A 23,741-nucleotide genomic window follows, 5' to 3' on the forward strand; every position below is an offset into this window, starting at 1 on the left:
TGCGTGTGCGTGTGCGTGCAGGAGAGTGTGATGATGAAATATATTACTTATTAACCCATTTATATTCTAGCCATAATAAAAAAGTAAATGAACAGTAAAGTTAATATGAAGTGTTTTTCATCACCTCAGAGAGAGACCTCATTTAAAGCCGTGACTTGAGAGTTCCTCCCCATTCTCCAGCCCTGGAGACAGGAGAATACAGCTGGTATGTTATCCTCCCATCTAATCAGGGGCTAATTTGGATTTGCAACACCAGGAGAAAAAGAATTACCTTACCTCCTTGGTAGAATTGTTAATTAGTGGTAATCCGAGTTCTCAGCACCGGAGAGAAGTGCTACTGCTCCATTCTGAACCAGGTTTGTTAAGTGTTCACCATCACATTGCACCAAATGAGGAAACCTAAGTACCAACACTGAGATAGACAACATCCCAAAGAGAAACGCCTCAGATCAAGATGAAAACAAATATGGAATATCCTCAGACCAAATCCCCAGTCCATGTAACTCACTCCATGAACTCAAAACAACCTCAGGAAAAAAATAAGTTAACATAATTTTTTTGGACACAGAGAAATTTACAATATGTACATATTTTTGTTTTCTTTTAAATTAAAATATATTTGTCTGATTGGGTAGTTAGTTCCTCAACGGAACAGGTTCTTGCTCAGCCATGTTGTTGTTTTTAATTCCAGAGAAAATGGGCATGGCCTGGTAAGAGTTTCTGCCAGCCAAATCGGAGCACAGTAAGGCTCCCTTTTGTCCCTGCCAATAGTTTGTTGATGTCATCTTCAAAAGCCTTCCGAACTCCAACCAACATGGCAAACTCTAAACTCCTTCACAACAAAGAAAGAAATAAATAGAAAATATATGTAATATTTCTGAATATAATATAGTCAAAAAAGAAAAGGGTAGATTATTCCTCCATTGGTGTTTTGTTTATGCCATATACTGTGAGCAAAATGCCATATAATTTCCTTTCTCTCTCCTTTGATAGTAATCCACACAAAACCCCTTTCTCCATTTCCATTAAGTGTGGTGTTTTTTGTTTTTCTGCAAGTTTTTAAGGAGAAAAAGAAAACATCTTCATCAGACCTATACATATTATACGCAAGTAAACAAAATTGTAAAAGTGCGTGTGTTTTTCGGATATTTTTTGTTGTTTTTAAATTATCCAGTATATATCCAAAAAAGTGTTTTGCAGGCACTTAAAGTCCCTTTAAAGTCCCCAAATACTTGGTAGGTGATGGTTTGATTTCGACAGTGGTGCAAGGTTGGTGGTTGTTTGTTTGGTTACTTCCTCGTTTTTGTCTGTCCGTCGACTCTGTTTGTCCCCCTCTGTCTGTCTGTTCGTCCGTCCATCTGGGGACCCAGACTGGAGATGGCCCAGTGCTAGCCCAGTATGTCCAGGTAGACTGGGCTCGCTTTCCCCATAGCAAACAGGATCTTCTGGATGTCCTTGATGTTGAGTCGTTGCTGCGGTTCTCTCTGCCAGCAGCCGAGCATCATGTCGTAAACTTCCTTGGGACAAATCCTCGGCCGGTCCAGAACCCTGCCCTGGGTTATGCACTCTATCACCTGCAGGAAGAGGAAGAAGAAGAGATACATATTGTTTCAAGATCCATATAGAGAGGAGGAAGGGAGAGATAAAGAGACCAAAGGAAGCCACAGTCACCTGCAGGGAGAAGGTTAGTCTAAAGAAAAGGTACTATGGAACCATACTTTATGTCATTCTTTTAAAACAAAAGCAAAAACTCACATGGTGCTATATTATATAATTTAATTGTTTTCTTAAATAAGTATGTCAAAGTAGCTTACTATTGGAATCAGCCGAGCAACGAGGGTGTCTATCCCTTACAATGTGCTAGACCACTGTGAGATGGATTTCTGAAGTGGAGCGCCACCCATACAGTACCTTTAGCTCCCAGTACATTTGCCTTAATTACCCAAGCCATGTCCACTGTGCAAAAAAAAATCCTAGGAGGAAAAATAAAGGGTGTGACAGGGTGAAGGGTGAGCTTGTTTTGCTTCATGAGATACACGATTCCCTCTAGCCTCATTTGCATTTGATGAGATTTCCGGAGGGAGGGGTTTACAAGGCTAGATTCCCTCCACCACGGCTTGCCAACTCGGACTGTGCACTCGTTAACACCTGTTGGCGCGCCTGCTTTGCTGAGGAAACAAAAACCAAGCACTCATTTTCACTTTTCCTCCTACGACAAAACATATAGCGTCCGGCAATAAACCCAGAACCTTGCAGTTCAAAGGTGAGCACTCACCCAACTGAGCTACCCGAACACAATATAAAACCTCCAATGTTGAACAAGCATGATGGGGAATGCCAGCTCAGCTGGGTGTCAAACTGGATAGTGTAGAAGTGGTGGCAGAGTGAAGGATGCAGGGGAGGCCTGCGTATCCTTCAGAACCCCTCCCACCTGCTGTACAAAAAGTTGGGACTGCTGATGACAATTAAGCTCAGTTTATTATTTGCAGGGCTTTCACTAACATTTGCTCCTAAAAACAGATATTTGCAAACCAGAAACATTATTTGAGAGCACAGTGTGCAAGTAAAGATAACAACCTACCATAATCTTTTCAATCCAAAGTAAAACATAATTGGTTGGAGTAATCCAAACGTTTTTGTAATCAGAATCCTCTATTGTCCCCCCCGCCTCCCCCTGAACCCCATTCCTTTTTCAAAAGCAATCCCAAATGAATTACTGTCATCGGGTTAGCTATTGTAATTGCGCATTTTGTGTGTGTGTGTGTGTGTGTGTGTGTGTGTGTGTGTGTGTGTGTGTGTGTGTGTGTGTGTGTGTGTGTGTGTGTGTGTTTGACTCTAGGGGCCCTATTCACGGGGGAATTTGAACAAACCACTAATTAGGGATTTCGGACTAGGCAAGAGGCGTTTCCCCGCAAAATTCGGTATTCTATGGCACCCCCCTCACCCGCCAAACACCTGAGCTACCCGTTACATTATGCATAGGTGTGGTTTGGGCGTTACAATGATAAAACCAATCACCGTGCCAGAAGCCATTGCCTTTAAGAGAAGACTGCGCTAGCCGTCATCCCGATCCAATATATGCTCTAGCCTATCTACCTGTCTGCACTGTTGCCTGGTCTGATTATTATAAGCCACATTGGGCTTGTTTTCCTTCTTTTTTTTTTTTTTATCCAAATACATTTCTATATTAATTTGTAGCCTATTGTGTTCACAATAAGCTTGTCATATTAGTCAGATCCGGAATAGTATATGAAAGCCATTTAAAATATGTATACTATTGGTACACACTGGCTGCTCCCAAATAATTAATTACATCATGTTGCGACAACGCTCCTACGTGGTACACAGACAAACAGTAGCACATGGGTATAATAAATTGGACAGTTTTAGGAAAGGTCTATAGCCTATGTACTCACGTTGGCTGTTATCGTTCTATTTCCACCGTTCTAATGGATTCCAGGGGTGTGTAAACATCTCTGAAGTTGCTCCATAGTTTCCTCTGAAGTGACGCAGTTAAAGTTAACTTACATCCATATTGTCCCCGTTATCTTTCATCATCCACCTTTGTTCAGTAATCCCGAACAGAGCTAAACTTTAAGTTTACATCAATCAAAGCCTCTCAAACCCAGACACATTGCTGCGATGCGTATGTGCGTCGCCTACCCAAAATAACAGACATACAAGCTATCAACGGCGCTGCGTCATGTCGTGTCGACAGCTACAGATCTGTTATTTTGGACAGCATACAATGAGGCGCGCGCGCGCCACGGAGTAGCCTATCACTAAACCAAAAACATTACATTACGTGGTCAACAACATACTAGACATGTAACTTGCTTGGAGCTTAATGCAGTGGTTCTCAACCTGTGGGTCGAGACCACAATGGAGCACCCAACGCCTGGCGAGCTTGTAGATCTGCTATTTTCACAATATTTATCTGTGGAACCGAGTCAAACAAAATGGGGGGGTCCCCAGTTCAAATATGGTTATTTTGGGGGGTCATGAACGTAGCGTTTACGCGGGGAATATAATAATAATATAGGCTAATATATATAATATAGGCTATAATATAATATTCACCCGCACGTCCCGCAGCATGGGTTTAATGAGACAGCAGCCAAAATGAAAATCACACTATGATCCGATCATCTTATAAAAAATGTAAGTGCTTAAGATTTTAGCCCAAACCCAACGGGACCCGACCCGGCCCGTCGGCACCGGCTGAGCCGGGTCTAAGTTTTTTTTACATCCAAATAAATTCACATATTAATTAATTTGTAGCGTAGGCTATTGTGTTCACAATAAGCAACTTGTCATATTAGTCAGATCCCCAAGAGTATATGAAAGCCATTTAAAATAGTTATATATTCCTACACAGCTGATGCCAAATAATTAATCAACAGGGCAGCGCAACGCTAAAGTAGCCAGTAGTGTTGGATTATTTCTTCAAATGAAAGCACAGGCAGCGGCCAGAAGGTAATTGGATGTGATTTCTCCATTGCAAAAATGATTACGGTTATTCTATGAAACATATATTTCATAGAATAACCATAATCATTTTTAAAATGGTTATGGGGCAGTGTATATATTTATATAGCCCTATTTGCTCCAAGCTGTTTTTTAAATAAAATATAGACTGTTAGGGTAGAATGACTCCTGTTCTTAACGAATTACCAAGATTTAATGAGAAATAAGGCTTCTTTAGAAAAATGACTGACGGGCTGGGCTGGGTCTAATTTGTCAATTATTAGTCGAGCCAGGCTGAAATATTTAGGGGATATGAAAGCTCTAGTTAGTAGTTTGAAGTGCTCATGTGGCCTTAGAGTTGCTTCTTTTTGTTTTCATAGACCTGCGGACTGCGGTTGCTTATTTCTCTCCAAGGCTGGCAACACGGCTCATGGTCCAACGCACAAAGCCATTGTAGTGTCTGTGTGCACTTGACGGGTGATTTTATAAACCAGCGGGTGCTTCTAGAATCCACTATTCCCCGTCCCCAAGCCGTACCCATGTGTGTCTGTAGAATTGCAATGTGGGGGATATAGCAACAACACGCCCACGGGCACACCTCCACGCGCAAATAACGGCGTCGGCATAATGGTGACGGGTAGAGCAGGTGCTAGAATAACCTATTGGGGCGGCGCAGCTCCATTATCAGGTTAAGGGTAGCGTTGCGGCTGGGAAAACTGGCACAGAATAGAGCGGTAGGTGTGTGTGTGTGTGTGTGTGTGTGTGTGTGTGTGTGTGTGTGTGTGTGTGTGTGTGTGTGTGTGTGTGTGTGTGTGTGTGTGTGTGTGTTTGTGTGTGTGCGCGCGCGGGTGCGTGTGTGTGTGTGGTGCGTGTGTGTGTGTGTGAGAGAGAGAGAGAGAGAGAGAGAGAGAGAGAGAGAGAGAGAGAGAGAGAGAGAGAGAGAGAGAGGGAGGCAGCACATTAATGAGAATGGAGCACATGTTCATCTGCTTCTATCTGGGGTGTGAATTTTTGCCCAAAAGACCAAGCCAATGACTGCGTAAAATAACTTTACACAAGCGATTATGTTGGTGAGTGGGGAATTTACGCAACCGTCTGATCCTAAAATCACAACCCCATCTGATAGTAAAATCACAACCGAATGATAGTAAAATCACAACTGTAGGATAGTAAAATTGTAGGCTGGCTGCAGAATAACGCACCAAATTTAATGATTCTGAAATTAGACACATTGGTGCACTAACTGTCCATTGTCCACTGACTGAAACCAATGTGAAACTGAAAATTACTGGGAATGGAACCAAAATTACTTCAGCAAGCACACACAAACGGATTCTTCCATAATATAATGCGTCTGAACTCGTTCAAGTGTTTGAAAACACTTTTCCATTCAAACCTGTTTGAGAAATTGGAAATTTTCAATTTGTGTCGAGACCAAGAAAATATCGACATTTCAATTGGATGAATTAGGAGCACAAGCCGTGCCACCTGCCTGCCTGCCTCTTCTATAAGGTCAGTTTAATTTTCTTAATAGGCTTGCTTTACAAGAGTAATCCTAATTGAATTTCATTGATTCAATCCAGCTGCCCTCTTCCAATAGGAGGAAAAACACAACCCAATCACAAGGTATTATGTAATGCTGCATCATGTCTGCTGGAAAAGGAAAAAGCAGCATCAATTTATCACTCCAGTGGTCAGGGGCCCAGTCTCTGAGAAAAAGTGGAAGATAAGACACTGGATTAAGAGCTGCAAGGCAGATTCATTCATTCTTAACCAATTTGTGACAAAGTGGGTGAATGCGTATGCTTTCACTAAGACAAAGACTGATTATCCTGAGCTTCCTCAGCCCAAGGTGTGGTAGGATAGTATAGGATAGGATAGGATAGGATAGGATAGGATAGGATAACACAGGAGTAAAAGAGAGTAGAATAGAAGGAAAATAGTAGGGGGGCTAATATACGTAGACCCCTGGGGGACTCCGGTTAATGAAGTATATAGGGTGATTAATTAAGAAATTTGTATTGTATTGTAATTTGTATTGTAATAATAATAATAATAATAATAATAATAATAATAGCTCAGATTTATATAGCGCTTTTCTAAGTACCCCAAATCGCTTTACACGAGAAAGGAACCGACTTTAATAAGAAAAAAACAAAAACAACAAAGACATAAGAGCTCGATTGAAATCGATAAAATATTAAGCATGGGTTGGGGAGACATCCTAACTAGACCTCAATTGGGAAAGGCTATCCTGAAGAGATGGATTTTGAGTGTGGTTTGTACAATACATGTACATTGTACTGTACTTCATTGTAATGTACCGTATATTGCTGTGTTTTACATTGTCCTGTCTTCTACTGTGTTCTATGGTGTTCCATTCTGCACCATTTAAAATCTGCAGAGCCTTGAGAGTGTTTTCCTATGCGTCTTGACAAATCCTATTAAAACAATGTGCTTGTGTTGTTGTAATAATCCCTTTCTACGATACTCAATTCAAATAATTTCCTCACAGGATTCATTTGAAAATGTCAACCTATTCCTTTTTATCTGCTGATGTCAAGGGTTCGGCTTTTGCATCAAACTGAGTCAGGATTTACTTTCCACACAGGCTGCATCATTTCCTTGTTGAATACAGTACAGTATATCACCCAAGTAAACCTGGGGTGAAGATTTTTGGATGGGCCCCTCAAGCATTCAGTATGTTTTTCATGTGACTTTTATGACAGTTGGCACATTTTTACTTCCATATGTGAAGTCTTCCATAAACCATTCATTATTTCCTTCATGCTGAAGGCATCATTTACAGTAATACTGACTAATGCATGATTCTGTGAAAATCCTCAAGCAATTTATTTGAATGAAAGCTTGCACGTAGACACTTGACACTATTTATTTAATTAGATGTATTAGTATTTATTTATTAATTAATTAAAATCAATTGAATTAATTTACTGTTATATTTGTAGTAAAATCTTCAGATTTTTCTTCCTCAAAAATGTATCAATTTCTAAATCTGAGAGTGTACAAAGGAAAAAACAAATGGACCTCTAAGGGTTCATCTATTATACATTAGAGAGATCTGCTGTCTTCCGGTGGTCTCACTGATGCCACTTCATTGTTTCGGTGAAACAATGACAACAACATATCACATGTCACTACAACAACAGCCAATTCATTTACGCAGTTATTCGTCCACTTTTCATTGCTCAACAAACATTTGCCTCCTCGGACCATAATTAAATCCGTCCAACACAAATTCCCCACACATTACCGCCACACCGGAAGGGTAGACCCTTTAGCACCGTTTAGCGTTAGCCAAAAATGTCGAAGAGTACCTACACATTACGTCGTCGCAGTCAGGCAGGCAGAGAGAAAGAGATAGAAAGTGAGAGAGAGAGAGAGAGAGAGAGAGAGAGAGAGAGGCATTGAGAGAGAGAGCGAGAGAGAGAGAGAAGAAGTGAACATGCATTAATTAACAAAGTCATGATTTTTGTTCAGTAAATTATATTTGGACTGGTTAAATTTGGGTTTGAACCAGCGACCTACAGACTTGCGGGTAGACAGTGTAAAGGATAAGGACAATTCCTTTAACAGGTCCTTTCATGAAAGTCCTTGCGGTCTTGTTTCCAATGCAGGCCTGTGAGCAATTAGGGGTTAAGAGTCTTGCTCAGGGACAAATTTCATTTCATCGACACATTTCCTGGCCTGGCCTGGAATCTTACCTGGGGCAACCAGGGCCTCTGGCTCCCTGGGCGGGCTCACTAACCACTCAGCTATGGCCGCAGTACTGACTGAGCCATTGGATAGACAGAATTGGATTTCATGTGTGGTAAGTTATCATACAGCATGGGTTGCTTATTATATATGTTACACACACACACACACACACACACACACACACGCGCGCGCGCGCGAACAGCCTTATTCCATGCAGTTGAAGCACAAGGGGGCGAGCCTGAGGAGGGGGGGCTGGCGGGCTATGTTAGTGCAGTGAGTGGCAGTTGGGGCAAACCATAGAGGGGCAAACGCAGTCCCCACAACATCATTTACGATTCTGTACCTATCGGTACATAACTCGGACGGCACTTAGTCGACTAGCACACCATCGGCCGGTCGGCGCGGGCACTCACGTCTGGAGGCGCTCGGGCGCACCTCCTTGGCCTCAAGGTCTGCTGAGTCGGCGCGCCTCCGTCATGGTCCAAAACTATTCTTTATCGGCGAAAAAAAGTAGCCCGCGGTTGTTTAAAAAGTAATGTCCCAAGCGGGAGTCAAACACAAACTCCCAGTGATAGTGGATGGGGAGTCCAATGATTATCAAAGTGCGCCACTGAGGCCGGTGTGTATGTATATCCATGTTGTCGTCGTCGTCGTCCTCGCATCGCAGCCCCGCCCCGAGCCTAAAAACAAGTGCTCCACTTCCAATTTCCCTGGAATGCCAATTTACCTGTGACATATACATACAAGCTCATAACGCGTCACATTGTAGATCGGCTGTATGTGGTTACTGTAGGTGTTGTATTAATAATTACATCTGCAAAGTAACAAGTAACTAAAGCTGTCATATGCTGTAATTGTAGTAGAGTAGAAGTAACGCAAATGGAAAGTAAAGTAAAAGTACCTCAAAATTGTACTGTGCTTTGTAAGCACTTGTATTGGTACTTGAGTAAATGTACATGTACACTTTTCAGCACCATTGAGGAGCCAATGACTGACAGGCTAGGTATCACCAGGTGCACTAATTGCTAGAGTGCAGAGGGATATGGGTTGATATTAATGGTATTAACTCAAAATGTATATCACACAGCTTAGATTTTTTGATTAAATCGGAGAGTGATGTAAAAAAAATCTGTAGTGTAAAAGTTGCACGTTCATCAAATGTCTTGTGTCTGGGTAGCTCAGTTGGAAGAGCTCTTGACTCTGAACCGCAGGGTCATGGGATCGAATCCTGGCAAAGGCAACACTGCATATATGTAATGTGGTTCCCTGGTATATAGAGCATTGTTACAGGTTGCTGACTAGATGACTCTTTTCTACACCCACCCTCACTAACCTTCACCTCAGTAAAACAACGACCTAACCTCAAGAAACACTATTTGTAAAACGAAGAATTCGCAATGATGATCACTTCAACAAATTGTTGGGGACAGGGATCAAACCAGCGACCTATGGATCCACAGGCTGACTCTCTTCTCATTGAGCTAGAGATCCCCTCCCTGATGGTGTCTGTTGATATCTATAGGTTCTTCCGTACGTTATGAACCGAGCCTCTGTTTCGCTAACTATCTTTTTTTTTATTTTTTTTTAATATTATTATTATAATTTTTTTGTATCCCACGATTTTGTAACCCCAAAATAAGCAAGCCCTCACTAGAGCCCCGTGCGCGGCTAGGGGGCAGGTTTAGGGGGCAGGGCGCCCGGACCTCTAGTTTGGTTACATTTGGTTGGTTACATTTTGTACACTCTCAGATTTAAATTAACATTTTACATTGCTTGTGATTCCTATTTCCTACCTCACTGTTTCTCAATGTTGGGTTTGGGGACCACCAGCAGTCCAAATGGGGTGTAGATTGTGGTCCCAGAAATACAAAATCATATCATTGCTGTCGGGTGGAAAGCTTGTACGTCCAAAACCATTCCTTTTTTATTATTATTTGAAAAACATTTTAAAATAGTGACAATAGACGATCTACACAACGCTTTGCGCGTGAGCTTGTAGATCTGCTATTTTCAGTACTTTTTTTTTTCTTAATTTTTTTTATCCCACGATTTTGCAACCCTTTTTCACCCAGTGCCAATTTTCTAAGTGATCCTGGGCGCTACACTCCCCCCGCCAGCCTAGGGAGCCCAGAGCCGAGCTCATGCCTCCCTCAATGCATGAGAGCCAACTGACCTCCTTATTACCTGACAGGGGGGAGTTTCCCCGGTAGGACGTAGTACGTGGAAGGAACACGTTATTCCAACCGGTTCCTTTTCCCTCCATCAGGCACCCCGGCTGTCATGGGGGAGGCGGTATAGCGACCAGGATTACTACATGTTTTTGTGAGGGTACCTACCCTAGGAGACACGGGGAGAACATGCAAACTCCACACAGAGAGGCCCTTTCGCCAAACCCACCTAGGGTATGGGCGCTGATAACGCGGATGATAGGACACGCCCCCAGCGCCCACAGCGTCCTCAGCAGGAATCGAACCCAGGACCTTCTAGCTGTGAGGCGACAGCGCTACCGACTGCGCCACCGTGCCCCCATTTTCAGTACTTTTGAGTGACATTCTTGTATGATAAAGTAGGACAACTTACGAAAAAAGTTAAAGATAAAAAGTTGAAATATGGAGATAACGAGGATTCTGCGGCCCGACAGCAGAGATATCAAATGGAGGGTCCGTGGCATATCAAATAGGGGATGCTTGTCATTAAAAAAGGATGTGAATCACTGTACCTCGTTGTTGGCCAGCTGGAACCATGGCTGTTTGCCGTAGGTGAAGATCTCCCACATGATGACCCCGAAGCTCCACACATCGCTCTCTGTGGTGAACTTCCTGTACATGATGCTCTCTGGAGGCATCCAGCGGATGGGGAGCATGGTGTGACCTCCCACCTGAGAGCACAGAGCAGGAGAACATCAAATACATATATATGTAAAGCGACTTGGGGTACTTGAGTATTATTATCATTATTATTATTATTAATACTATATACATATACACTACATGCACACATGTATTCTCATATTTGTAGACAGGAGTGATTAAAATGATCAAGTATACAGATAATGGTTTTCCAACCAACTATTGCCTGGAATCAACATCTTTCTGTTTTTATTTGCTTAATTTACTACCAAGCATGCATGAGAGCAAGAATAGGCAGAAAAACAGTTTATTGAAGAGCACAAAGAAATGAAGAATATTGGAAAGTGGTTTATTGAGGGTGTGGCATATCCTGAATGAGATATAATAACTGGGATAGTAGTCAGTATTTGTGCATGTAACATAGCCAATGATGAGCCCTCCTATACATAGCAAACAATAATCTCAATGGTGTTGTATGTATCAAAGGTGATCTTATTATACTCAGCGCCGGTTTCAGACAATGATCAACAGGGGGACATACTGAATATTTATTTTTAAACACCCCTAGATAGCAACTAACAAACAACAAACAAACTACAAACAAGTCAGATGAAACACAATCAATTTAGGCTATCTAAGCACACTTATCATGCCTATTGGTAGGCTTACTTGAGACTTACATAATCGTAAGGATTAACACAGCGAAGTCGTCATCCATAGTATTCCATACAGAAAACACACTAACACAGTAATCACATTAATTGAACTAGTCAGCACCAGGGAGAAAAAAAAGAAAAAAAGAACTGCCTTCACAGCACGAGTGAGTGCATGAGTGATGATTCCAGGACAATGGACAGTTTCTCATGCTTAAAAACCTGGTGAAATTGAATTTTGAAGTTTTCAACCAATGAGAAGGTCTCGTAGGATTCTCACTCCACTGCAGCTGTGCAGCTGAATGTAGTGTTGTAGCCTGTCGCTCACGTAGCCCAAGGGGGAGAGATAGCCCAGTGTGAAGCATGTTTGTTACTACGTTGCTTATTTCTAACCTAAAATGTTTTTAGATTCCTATTTAAAACAAGTAGTTCACCGGTCTGGACGTCATTTGGAATGAGATTCCAAACGGAGTAGCTCTGTAATTAAAACCAGGTGTGTTTGGAGGAATCACACAGGTAGGTACATTTAATCAAAATTCTTATTCATAATTCTTACTTCACATCATCACGCAGTACATTTTCATTTGAGAGGAAGTAATTAAGATTGCCATGTTTGGGCATCTAATATTAGATATGTCCATATCCATATGCTCTAAAAGTGTGAAAAACTTTAATTTCAACACATCTAATGAATTTTGCCAGTGATAATTATCAACTAAAATACAACAGACCAACAGTACGTGTATGTTTTATTTATTAATTTCACTCACCATTAGTAGAGCATGAAACTTCCTAAGAACAGCGTCCATATATTAATTTTGGCACGTTATGCTTGCTGAAGCAATCTCTATCTCTCCCTGAACGGCATCAAAACAAATCCGATGCTGCTCTAATTGTAGGCCTGTATTTTTTATCTATGAATTAATTTGGAAATGTATATTTTTATAATATTTATGAAGAATGTATTTATATTCAACATTTATAAAACATTTACAACTGTTGGTGGGGTACTGGCCAATCTGGATGGGGGGGGGGGGGGTACAAAGTCCCATCTGGGTGGGCATTGGTCACAAATGCACTGATTATATCCCAAGAGACCAACTCTCTCAGTTTTAGCTTCCAGTCTGACAGAACAGAGAAAGAGAGAGAAGTCCCTATTGTCAGCCTCAGTCCCCGGCCAATCCCGATCTAATAATGGGATGGGCTTCCCTGTGCAACTGAAAATGCTTTCAGATAGCTAAATTAATTAGTAATTATCTGGTCAACTGGCTTGAATCCCCTGTATACTAGCATACATCTTAAAAAGTTAATTTAAAGTCTTCAGTCTTACTGTAGTGGGAGCATTTCTTCCCTTCATCCTTTACATTGGGCTACAGTGATATTCTATACTATAACTTGAACAATGCCTAAACATCACCTGCTAATGTGACTTTTGTGTCGATAACGTAGCCTACGGAGGTTCACTCCGTAGGCTTGTGGTTCACTGTATGCACGTAGCAGTGTGAGCCGAGCTCAAGGTCTGACATCGCTCTGTGATATAAACTCACAGATTGACTTCAAACTCGTTGTGCGGTGCCCGGCGTGAAGTCGGTCAGATCGGGCTGTCCAGTACCACCGGTCCGACCGATATGCCCATATATAGGCATATTATGGAGGACCGGTTTACCAGAACCGCCAATCCAACTGATATGCCCATATACTGATATGCCCATATACTATTGGCATACCAATGAGATACAGAGATCTCCATATATGGGCAAAATAGGGACACACACAGACAGACAGACAGACAGACAGACAGACAGACAGACAGACAGACAGACAGACAGACAGACAGACAGACAGACGGGTACTCTGACAATGGGTACAACGGGTATGCATAACCGGGTGGGGCACGCATCATTCCCCAGTAGTAATATAAAATGAGCAGTACACAGTAATCATTACAGTACATTACAGTGTAATGTACGCAAATCAGGAACTGGGGCTTATCCAACTGTTGTACACATGGTATATGCGTATCAGATAGATAGTGTATAATATAACATGAGCAGTAGCTAATTGGTTTCTTGTAATGTTGGTAATCAAGGAAGTGAAGCTTACTCCACAGCATCGCTCACTGTGGATAAGGTTGTCAGATAATTGTCTTTAATGTGAAATGAGCAGAAGTTCTGTGCTGCTGAAGTCTCTCAGGCTGTAAACGGTCTGAGGGCCACATATTAATCGATTTAACAATCATCCATTCATCATCCTCGGGCTCTCAGCTTTCATTAGCTTCAGATTGCCTTAAAATCTGTTTCCCCACTCCTGTCAATTCAGGACTCCGCTTTTAATCACTGTGGCCTGACGGGCCGACACAAGACTGATGTGGGAGCGACATGCAGGATATTACCAGACTATGAGCCCTCTGTATTCATTACAAGCCTCATTGTGCAGTGTATGCCAAGAGGGGTCAAATGATTCCACATTCACACACGTTCCCTCTCGACTTCAAGGCTAGATCTGTTCAACACTGTAAATACACTAGTAAAGCACTTACTGTATATGTTTTTGAAAAATGTCAAGGTCACACGAGGGTGATACATTTTTCGGTTGTAATGCGTCACATTTGAAAATATGTTATTTTTGCCGAACAAATTAGGCTTTACTAATGGAGAGAGAAAGGGAGAGTAGAGTGAGAGGTAATGCAGGGCATGACATTATGGGTCATGAATTTGAACCCACACGGCGTAGGCATAGACAGCTAGGTTCTACAGTATATTTCTGTGATAAGCGCTGCACTAACTGGTTCCATTAAATGAATACACCTTCAACCATAGATGACACAACTAATGAGTGAAAGCAGCTGGTGTAGAGTGAATACATTCAGTTCTCCATGGTACATGACTGCTTACAACTTATCCTTGTGGCTAACGTCACACTCAACTGCTACCAATCTAAGGTCTTGTTTAAGGCACAATGTACAGAATATAAGGGATATCTATCTGGTCTGGATCATAGAATGTATGAGCAGGTCTGACACCCTGGCCTCTAGTTTGAGGGTGTAAAACTGATGCACACCCCCCCCCCCCTCCCCCCCGAGTACCATGCAGTTACTAATGAAGCATCCCGTCAGCCCTGAGAACTATTGTGAGCATAAACCGTCACTTCCACAGTGACGGTATTTCTGATATGAGTGTGTCAGCAATATTCCAAGTTTGATTAATGACAACCATATCTACTGTATCATGCAAACAAATATATTACATTCCTCCTCTCCATTATTTGGAGAACCACAGAATGGAGAGAGCGCACAGGCCATTAACTAAACCCTGCTCCAGAAAGAGAGTCCCCCAGCGGTCTGTACATGGCCCCCTCCTTCTTTCCCTCTTCGCCAAATCAGTTTGCCTAAAATAGACGATGTACAAGCTCACAGCACGTCACAAGTCACAACACAACGCATTGTGAACATGCAGAGCTGCTATTTTTGGCAAAATGTTCACCATCACTTTTGCTGAATGTTTGCCCATTGTTACATCACCAGCATAGGGATGTTAGGGTTTATGTGCCTAATAAACTGGTGAAATAAAATGCAATGAACACCGGTGTTGTTGTGGTGGGTTTTCCATTTTCATTAGGCTCACAATGTAGCCATTTTACTCCTCTGGGTCAGCTGGTGGTGGGTGATGTGAGATGACGTGCCATGGCAGCCACCTTGTTTGATAAAGATTTCTCAAATGAATCTCTACTTTACTGTTTCCCGTTAAATGATCCGAGGAGCAGTACATGTGATCTAGTAAATGATTCTACTTGAGCATAATCACAAAAGACAGTCTAATCACTGTTAATAACAACACGTACAGAACAGTGGCGGTGTGTCACGTCATAAGAGCATGAATTGACTATGATTATAAAACTAAGATGCATGAAACTGATTCCACATTATCTATGTTCCATATATATGTCTGTAGAACAAATCAAAGTAATAGTTTCTCAGTCCCTTTGGCCTCGCTGGCCCTCAAAATCAATCAATATTATAACACGTGACAATGCAGTGATGCCGCACCATAGACCAGTAGTTCTCAAACTTTTTCATGTCAAGGACCCCCAAATGTATGTATAGGTGGCCGCGGACCCCCATCTGAAAATATTTTGTGCCAGGGGACCCCCAGAAGAGAAGAAATTCAAAATGATTCAAAATCTTCCAGTTTTTGAGACTTTTCAAAGATTTTCCAAAAATACTGATGTACAAGCTTGTACATCTGCAATTTTCAAAAGCTTGTATATCTGCTATTTTTGAATAGCCAAAGTATACAATATGGTTAAAGTGGTTAAAATGATTGTGATGTGTTCTCCCAGTGTCCCCTAGGGTAGGTACCCTCACAAAAAACATGCAGTAATCCTGGTCTCTATACTGCCTCCCCTTGGTCAGCCGGGGGGGGGGGGGCTTGATGGAGGGGAAAGGAACTGGTTGGAATAACGTGTTACTTCCACGCGCTACGTCCTACCGGGGAAACTCCCCCTGTCAGGTGATAAGAAGCGGCCTACTCACTCCTCATGCATTGAAGGAAGTATGAGCTTCGGGGCTCTCCCCAGGCTGGCAGAGGGAGAGTAGCGGCCAGGATTACAAGCTTAGGCATTGGCACACTAATTATGCTGAGGACCCCTTGGTACCACCCCAAGGACCCCTGGGAGAACCACTAGACGACATACAGTATAATGTAAGAATATAATAATATGAAATTAATATGTACATAAGCACACATCTAGGTTATAACAGTCAAGTAGCCTGTATTAAAACAACTAGTGCATGCCTGTACCAGTGTATGCCCTATATATATTTTTAAATAAATATTTAATGTCATGATAGGCCCCTGATCATCACAGGCCTGGGACAAAAGCCTGTAAGCCTGTGCATTAAAGCGGCCTTGAGGTTAGGGCTTAGGTGTTAGGATATAATTGGGGTTGTGTACTGAATGGAAATCAGTGGACGAATCCTCATAAGAATAGCAGTAAGTAGTAGTAGAGTGTGTGTGTGTGTGTGTGTGTGTGTGTGTGTGTGTGTGTGTGTGTGTGTGTGTGTGTGTGTGTGTGTGTGTGTGTGTGTGTGTGTGTGTGTGTAAATGAGTGGCAAAACCTTATACACAGGAATGACCTTGATGTGCACTCTGCTGCACTGTCCCTAAGGGACACACAGAGAGGCGTTGCTAGAAACCAGCAAAAGCATTTTTTGCCTGTGGCAGTGGTTATGTAGCGCTATATTGGATCACTCCAATATGATATATCCCTCCGAGGCATCCGAGGTAGAGTATCAGATTAATCCGTGTACGGGGTGAGCCACGTCTAAGGGGCGTCACCCTCTGCGACTGCCTCAAATCCCTACATGGCCCACCTTTCCACCTCTTTCCTTCTCTCGGCGCGAGCATCGATGAGGTGGCCTTTTGAGCTCTGTGTGCAGAAGTAAACTCGCAGCTATTAGAATAGCTTGGCGGAGCTAGGTCCACCTTTGAGTGCTTCGCCCGCTCGGTTTGGCTTGTGCCATCTCGTTCAGGTGTTTGTGTGGTTTTTAGTTTACAGATTTTTTTAAACGTGTAGTACAGGCAATACAGAATACACGGTCTGGTCAAACCTGTATTGTGGCACGGGGGGTCCTTCTGTTTGTCTGAAACCCTCCCGTTTGTCTCGGTGTGAGGACTGCGCCTATCCTGTAACAAGTTGTGGGAAACTGTGTGTAGTTAGCTTAGGCGGCTTGCAGTTTTTCCCCGAGTGGGAACACGTGCGTACGCGCGTGTGTTTTCTCCTCGACGTGGCTGTTCCACCTTGTTAAATCACGTACTTGTGCGCTCCAGGTGAGCTGGTTGTGACCAACCTCAGCGAGAGATCTGACTACTGCTTTGTGTTGGCTTTGTGCGTTCCACGCGGACAGGTCTGAACCCTCTCGACCTAGCAACAGCGTACATTCGGTTGTAAAGCACACTGTATCCTCCTTGTCTACGGCCACAGGCTAGACGTACGGACGAGTGATAAGTAAGCGGGTGTAGGAAAATATACACAGGGGTTTTACAGGCGTTTTACACCCCAAATAATTGATAGAAGAGATTTTTCCCCCCCAAAAAATGGAAAATTAGACTTCTGGAAAGGCATCATTTTCAAGATGGCAAATGTTCCCTCCCAGTTTATAGGCATTTTAAACTCCCGCCATCTTGAAAATTATGCCTTTCCAGGGGTTCGATTTTATAAAAAAAAAATTAGTATGTTATTTAAAAATCTCTTCTATCAATTATTTGGGGTTTCAACCACACCTAATATTGGATTAATTGCAAACAGACCACTAGGGGGTGAGCCCAACTGGTTTGCGATGGTTTTTGAAAACCCTATGCCCATAACTAACACCATGCCAAAAATCTAAAACTTTTGGAACTTTTATGAATTCCCTCCCAGCTAGAAGGTGGCGTTCCTGTTGGCCATTACCTCCACTAAGAGGGTCAGTGAGCTCCATGCACTCTCTGTGAGTGAGGAGTGTTTTAGGATGGGCCCTGACAGGTCAAGTGTCACCCTCCGTCCTAACCCCTCTTTTTTGCCTAAGGTACTGTCTTCCGGATATGTGAACTGGCCTTTACATTTGTCGGCCTACATCCATCCCTCGGGTGAGGGTGATGTGACTGCTGCCCGCAGTGACTTATGCCCAGTGAGTGTCACGCAGACTCTCACGATCAGACAGACTGATCAGCTTTTTGTTTGTTATGGTGAGAAAGTTCTCTAACCAAACCCTCTTAACAGAGACTTTTGCACTGGCTTGTCGATGTTATCACTGATGCGTATCGTTTGGCCGGGAGGCCTTTGCCGTATGGTATGGCTGCCTCTTGGGCACAGCTCCAGGGGGTTCCCCTGTCTGATATCTGTGCCTCGGCCAACTGGGCGTCCTCTAGCACCTTTGCTAGGTTCTACCGCATTAATGTAGTCCCTTCCAACCAAGTGGAACAAGGCGTTTTGGGGGCTGCCTCCGCTTCTGTGTAACTGGACGACAGCCCACTGTTGATATTTGAGTATGTGCTTTGTTCCTTTTCCTAGCTCACCGAGTAATCTGGCATTGGTTACCTACGTAACCATCATTATGTAGTTATGTATATTGGAGTGATCCAATATAGCGCTACATAACGATGGTTACGTAGGTAACCACAGGTGAGAGATTGGATCACTCCAATCGTCATTCAGGTGTTCTAGGGCGCCTCGAGAAAGACACGAGGTGGAAAGGTGGGCCACGTAGGGATTTGAGGCAGTCGCAGAGGGTGTGGAAGACCCCGTACACAGATTAATCTGGTAATCTACCTCGGATGCCTCCGCCCACTGTTGAGGGATACATCATATTGGAGTGATCCAATCACTCACATAACCGTGGTTACCTATGTAACCATCGTTCTCAAAGTGGGGTCCGGGGACCCCCATGGTTCCTGGATGGGGTCCCAGGTGGTCCCCGGCAAAATAAGTTGATATAGCATCAAAATAGTAGTTCACCCAAAAAATAGCTTATTTTCTATCAATTGCACACCCCATGAAGCCTTGAATCCATGGATTTATTTGTGTTTTTGTCGCATTCCTAAGCTAATAATTTGATTCCTGTCTCCTACCGGCTAATGTATTCGGTAGGAGACACAAAGTAGATTATTTGTGTCTCCTACCGGAAATACACCCGGGCATCAAATTATTGGCTTAGGAATGCGACAAAAACCAAAATAAATCCATGTATTCAAGGCTTCATGGGGTGTGCAATTGATAGAAAATAAATAATTTTTGGGTGAACTCCTCCTTTAACCACTTTAACTCTGACAACTATTCCACAAGCTCCGAATGCCATATAGAGACAGGAAGCTGTCATCTGTTTGTCATTTCCGTTCATAAACGTATTGTATATCTTAACATATCTTTACATTAAATGTTTTAATTTCCATTTCTGATAAGCAGCAAGCTATACATGTATGCTTAGATGATTTAGATTTATATTTGGATACATTTGCGTGACTGTAAAGACAAAATGGAAGTGTCCTTATATCATTATCAGAGTTTCCATGCTCCAGACTGTATGACGGAAGCATTATTTTGAAAATTGTGGGAGGCAACAGTAGCCTATGGCTTGTGAGACCACTATATACTGTACCGGCTATTTGAAAATAGTAGATGTACAAGCTCACAACGCATCGTTATCACAATCGCAACGCGTTGTGAGATGTACATCTGCTATTATCAAAAAATCTTGAAAAGGTGTGGAATATTTGTGAGACATTTTAACGATACAAATCTTGTAGGTGGTCGCTGGCACAAACTATTTTCAGATGGGAGTCCGCAGCCAAATACATATTAATTTGAAAAACTTTGAGAACCACTGGTCTATGGTATGTATGGCACACCTGGCGACGTGCGCTCCTCTCTTGCGCTGCGTGTCAGGTTTTTCTAGCGTTTTTTTCAATGTACATAAAAGTTGAAATATTCGGAAGCAAGGCGGGTAATCGCACCGCTCCTTCCTGTTTTGATACAGATGAAAGTTTGATATTAAACTATCTACCACATCATGTGTGTGTGTGTGTGTGTGTGTGTGTGTGTGTGTGTGTGTGTGTGTGTGTGTGTGTGTGTGTGTGTGTGTGTGTGTGTGTGTGTGTGTGCGTGTGCGTGTGTGAGAGTGTGTTTGTGTGTGTGCGCGCGCATGTGTGTGTGTGTGTACATGTCTAAATGAGTGTCAAACCTTACACACAGGAATAACCTTGATGTGCACACATTCCACCAGTTTGAGTTTGAAACGGTGTCTCAGAAGTTCCCAGTGAAGCAGAGTGAAAGGGTGAAGCAGTCAGGGTGTCACAGTGCCACCACAGTGTGTCTGGGAGCAGTGATATCATGAACCTGCCTGCAAGCTTTTACCCCATTTAACATAATTCAATATTTATACCAGGCCGGCGGGTCAACAGAGACCATTACACACCATTTCCTACTACGGCACCGCCGGCAACCAACCGTTCTCCCTGCTGTCAACCACAAATAATGTGCTGTTGAATACCGTACATAGTACTCTGGCCTTCTTAGTGCATCAGCAAAATGAAGGCCTCATTTAACCACCATTTCCCCGCTAAGCATGGGTGCATAGTAACTGTAATATGGAAAAGACATCAGTTGAGATCATACTGTATTCAACACAGTAAAATCCTGAGTTAATTTAACACCGAGAGTGCACAAAATTATCGTAACCAAATGGAACCTACGCATTTGCACTGTGGAAATGAACCACTTAAGCCCTACTATAATTCATCATTAGGACGAATAGCAAAAATACCCGATCAACAATGATCTCACATTGTGAGCTTATAAATCAGTTAGTTTTGCAAATTTAGAAAATGTTAGAAATGTTAGAAAATCCAAAATTGTAAGGCCAGGGTTATTGTGGTTAACGTGGTTTGACAGTGTATTTGCCACTGCTCACAGGTACACATTCACATTCAACATTCACACCTGGTAGTAGCAGCCCAATACCACCACAGCCTTCTATACAGCTACTGGAAACTGCCCAGTATCCTGTTAAAGGGGGATAATGACTGGCTGTAGTGTAGGGCAACTTGGGAGCGTTTCTCTTTTTAGGGGGGAGCTATTTTCATTCACTCTCCTCATCTGCTGTGTGGTGCTCTGGTCTTTTTTTTTGCTGTCACAGCAAACTGAAGGCCTCATTTCACTATAATTTGTCATATATCGTCTGTCCCTAAATTTAGTATAACTATAATATAGCCAATACCACCCCTCTCACATTCTTCTATGGAATACCGTCCCCGGTTCTCTATTGTTGGCCACTGGGCAGTTCTGCTTGAGTGGTTGTGTGTGTGTGTGTGTGTGTGTGTGTGTATGTATATATATATATATATATATATATATATATATATATATATATATATTCAGTATTAGTTGGGGTTGAGGAGAACCCATCAGGGAGACTTTAGAAAAGCGTGGCAGGTGGGGGATGACTGATAGCGGTTTATCTGCAGACAGCAGCTCCCGGCAGCGGGTGGGAGGCTAATGGACGTCACTGCTCTTTGAGAGACATGCTGTGGATACCTGCTGCCTGTCCACGCTAGGAGAGAGGAGATAACTATGGAGAGAGATGGCGAGGGAGTGAGAGAGAGAGAGAGGGAGAGAGAGAGAGGGAGAGAGAGAGAGAGAGAGAGAGAGAGAGTGAGAGAGAGAGAGAGAGAGAGAGAGAGAGAGAGAGAGAGAGAGAGAGAGAGAGAGAGAGGGAGGGAGAAGATACTGTAGCTCTGGAGAGAGTGGTAGGAGGAGCAAGAGAGCAGAGGAGGCAAAAAGTAATAGGGATGGAGAGAATGAGAGTCGGGGAAGGGGGGGGGGGGTGGAGAGAAAAAGATAGGGCCGAGAGATAGAGAGAGAGAACATGACACAGAAAAAGATAGGGGGAGAGAGAGAAGATTAATGTTACAGAGAGAGTCAGGGAAAGAGAGACGGGGTGAGAGATGACACAGGAAAAGATGGAGGGAGAGAGGAACAGTGAGAGATAGAAAGAGAGAGAGAGAGAGTGTGCATGCATGCCTAGATAGCTATCAGGGCTCTTTAAGAGTTCCTGCTGGTTTCCAGAGACGTCCTACTGGGACCGTAGAGGAGCTCCAACCCCAGGTAGGAGACTCCCAGCTGGGCATGCTATAATCCCCCCGCCGCCACGCTGCTATGCTCTCTCCATCCTGCTAATCCAATCTCTTCCCCACCATGCCGAGGGACAAGCAGGGCACTAATCCAGTTTACACGGCAAGCAGCGGCACAGCAAAGCACTCCCCTTCCCTGCCGAGCTAAGCTGTGCTGAGCCATGCCAATTCTATCCCAGTGGTGCTGAGAGAGACAGACAGGGGTAATTACAGGGACAATTATTTTATTTTTATGATGTGTTTAGGGATTTTTTTCTTCCCTCACTGTGGTGGAATTACATTGATATAGGAGCATAGACTGTCCATTCTCTGTTTGTCTCTGTGCATTGGCACAGTCATTCAGAATGTCAATTCACAATTTACCGCATACACCCATGTAGTCCTGTCACTGCTGACTCTTACTGGTTTGGTATTGACAACCACGTATCTCTTCCGATACACTCGATTTCACCTGCCACTTCTTTGACCCTTCTACTTCTTCTTTCATGTATCGTCAGATAGCCAGCTCAGTGCTCAATGCCCTCGTCTCATGTCCTGCGTCGAAGAGGCCGGCTTCTGAAGGCGGTCTATAAAGGGGGCAGGCGGTAATTATATGTTTCGCTGTCTGCTCAGATTTGCCGCACACGCGTCTGCCAAGCCCCACTTTTTCATAGATTATTTGAAGTGGCCGAACCCAGTGCGTAGGTGGTTGAGCAGGGTCCATTGCCGACGTGGTAGGTCAACACTACATCCCAGATGTAGCAGTGGTTTCCTGTGGGTCCGGCCATCTCCTACTCCTACTTCCAAGATGCCATGTGCCTTCCGTTAATTGACAGGTCCTCAGGGATAGTAGGGATGGGGGGGATTTGAGCCTGCTTGGAGGTGCCAATGTCGTTGCGATGTCATGAATGATGTGCCAGTCATGTTTCTGGGCTTTCCTTGCCAGGGCGAGAGAAGCAGCCTCCCTTCGAAGGCCAGCCAGGGCGATTCCCGCTAGGACTGGCAGGTGGAACAAAGGAGTGGGCTTCATGCAGCCAGCTATGATCCGGCACATCGACTGGTAGTGGGCAAGAACTTTATTCCCTTGCCACCTGGACGCTCTAGACGGTTGAATCTAGACTGGCCTCGTTGCAAAATTCCTCAGTGTGACAGCTTGCATGGTGGTTTAACACAGTGTGACATTTTTGACTATCTTTCTCTAACTAACTGTCTTTCTCCACTGAAGTCTAAAATGAAAGGCATTACCCTTTCATTTAAGACTGCAGCAGAGAAAGACAGGGCAGTGAGTAAATTGAGGGTGGCTTACATGCAACAACACCCATGATGGTCTTCCACTGTCAGCTACTGGGAGCTGCCCAGTACAACTGTTGCCCTTAGTTGAAATACCGCCACTCACCACTTGAAATGGA

At 43.3% G+C, this 23,741-nt stretch overlaps 1 protein-coding gene across 1 annotated transcript in view; it reads right to left on the reverse strand.

Annotated features, from left to right (window-relative positions):
• Positions 1–1,388: 1,388 nt before the first annotated feature.
• Positions 1,389–23,741, reverse strand: part of ntrk3b (neurotrophic tyrosine kinase, receptor, type 3b) — a gene marked incomplete at both ends in the record, with an annotated part of 300,643 nt that continues 278,290 nt past the window's right edge. The window contains 2 exons of the mRNA XM_080434874.1: positions 1,389–1,574; positions 10,907–11,065. Of these exons, the coding sequence (XP_080291000.1) occupies positions 1,389–1,574; positions 10,907–11,065 (345 nt within the window). The remainder of the gene's footprint in view (positions 1,575–10,906; positions 11,066–23,741) is intronic.

Source organism: Gymnoscopelus braueri (assembly GCF_963280865.1).
Source record: "Gymnoscopelus braueri genome assembly, chromosome: 1".
Classification (NCBI taxonomy): domain Eukaryota; kingdom Metazoa; phylum Chordata; class Actinopteri; order Myctophiformes; family Myctophidae; genus Gymnoscopelus; species Gymnoscopelus braueri.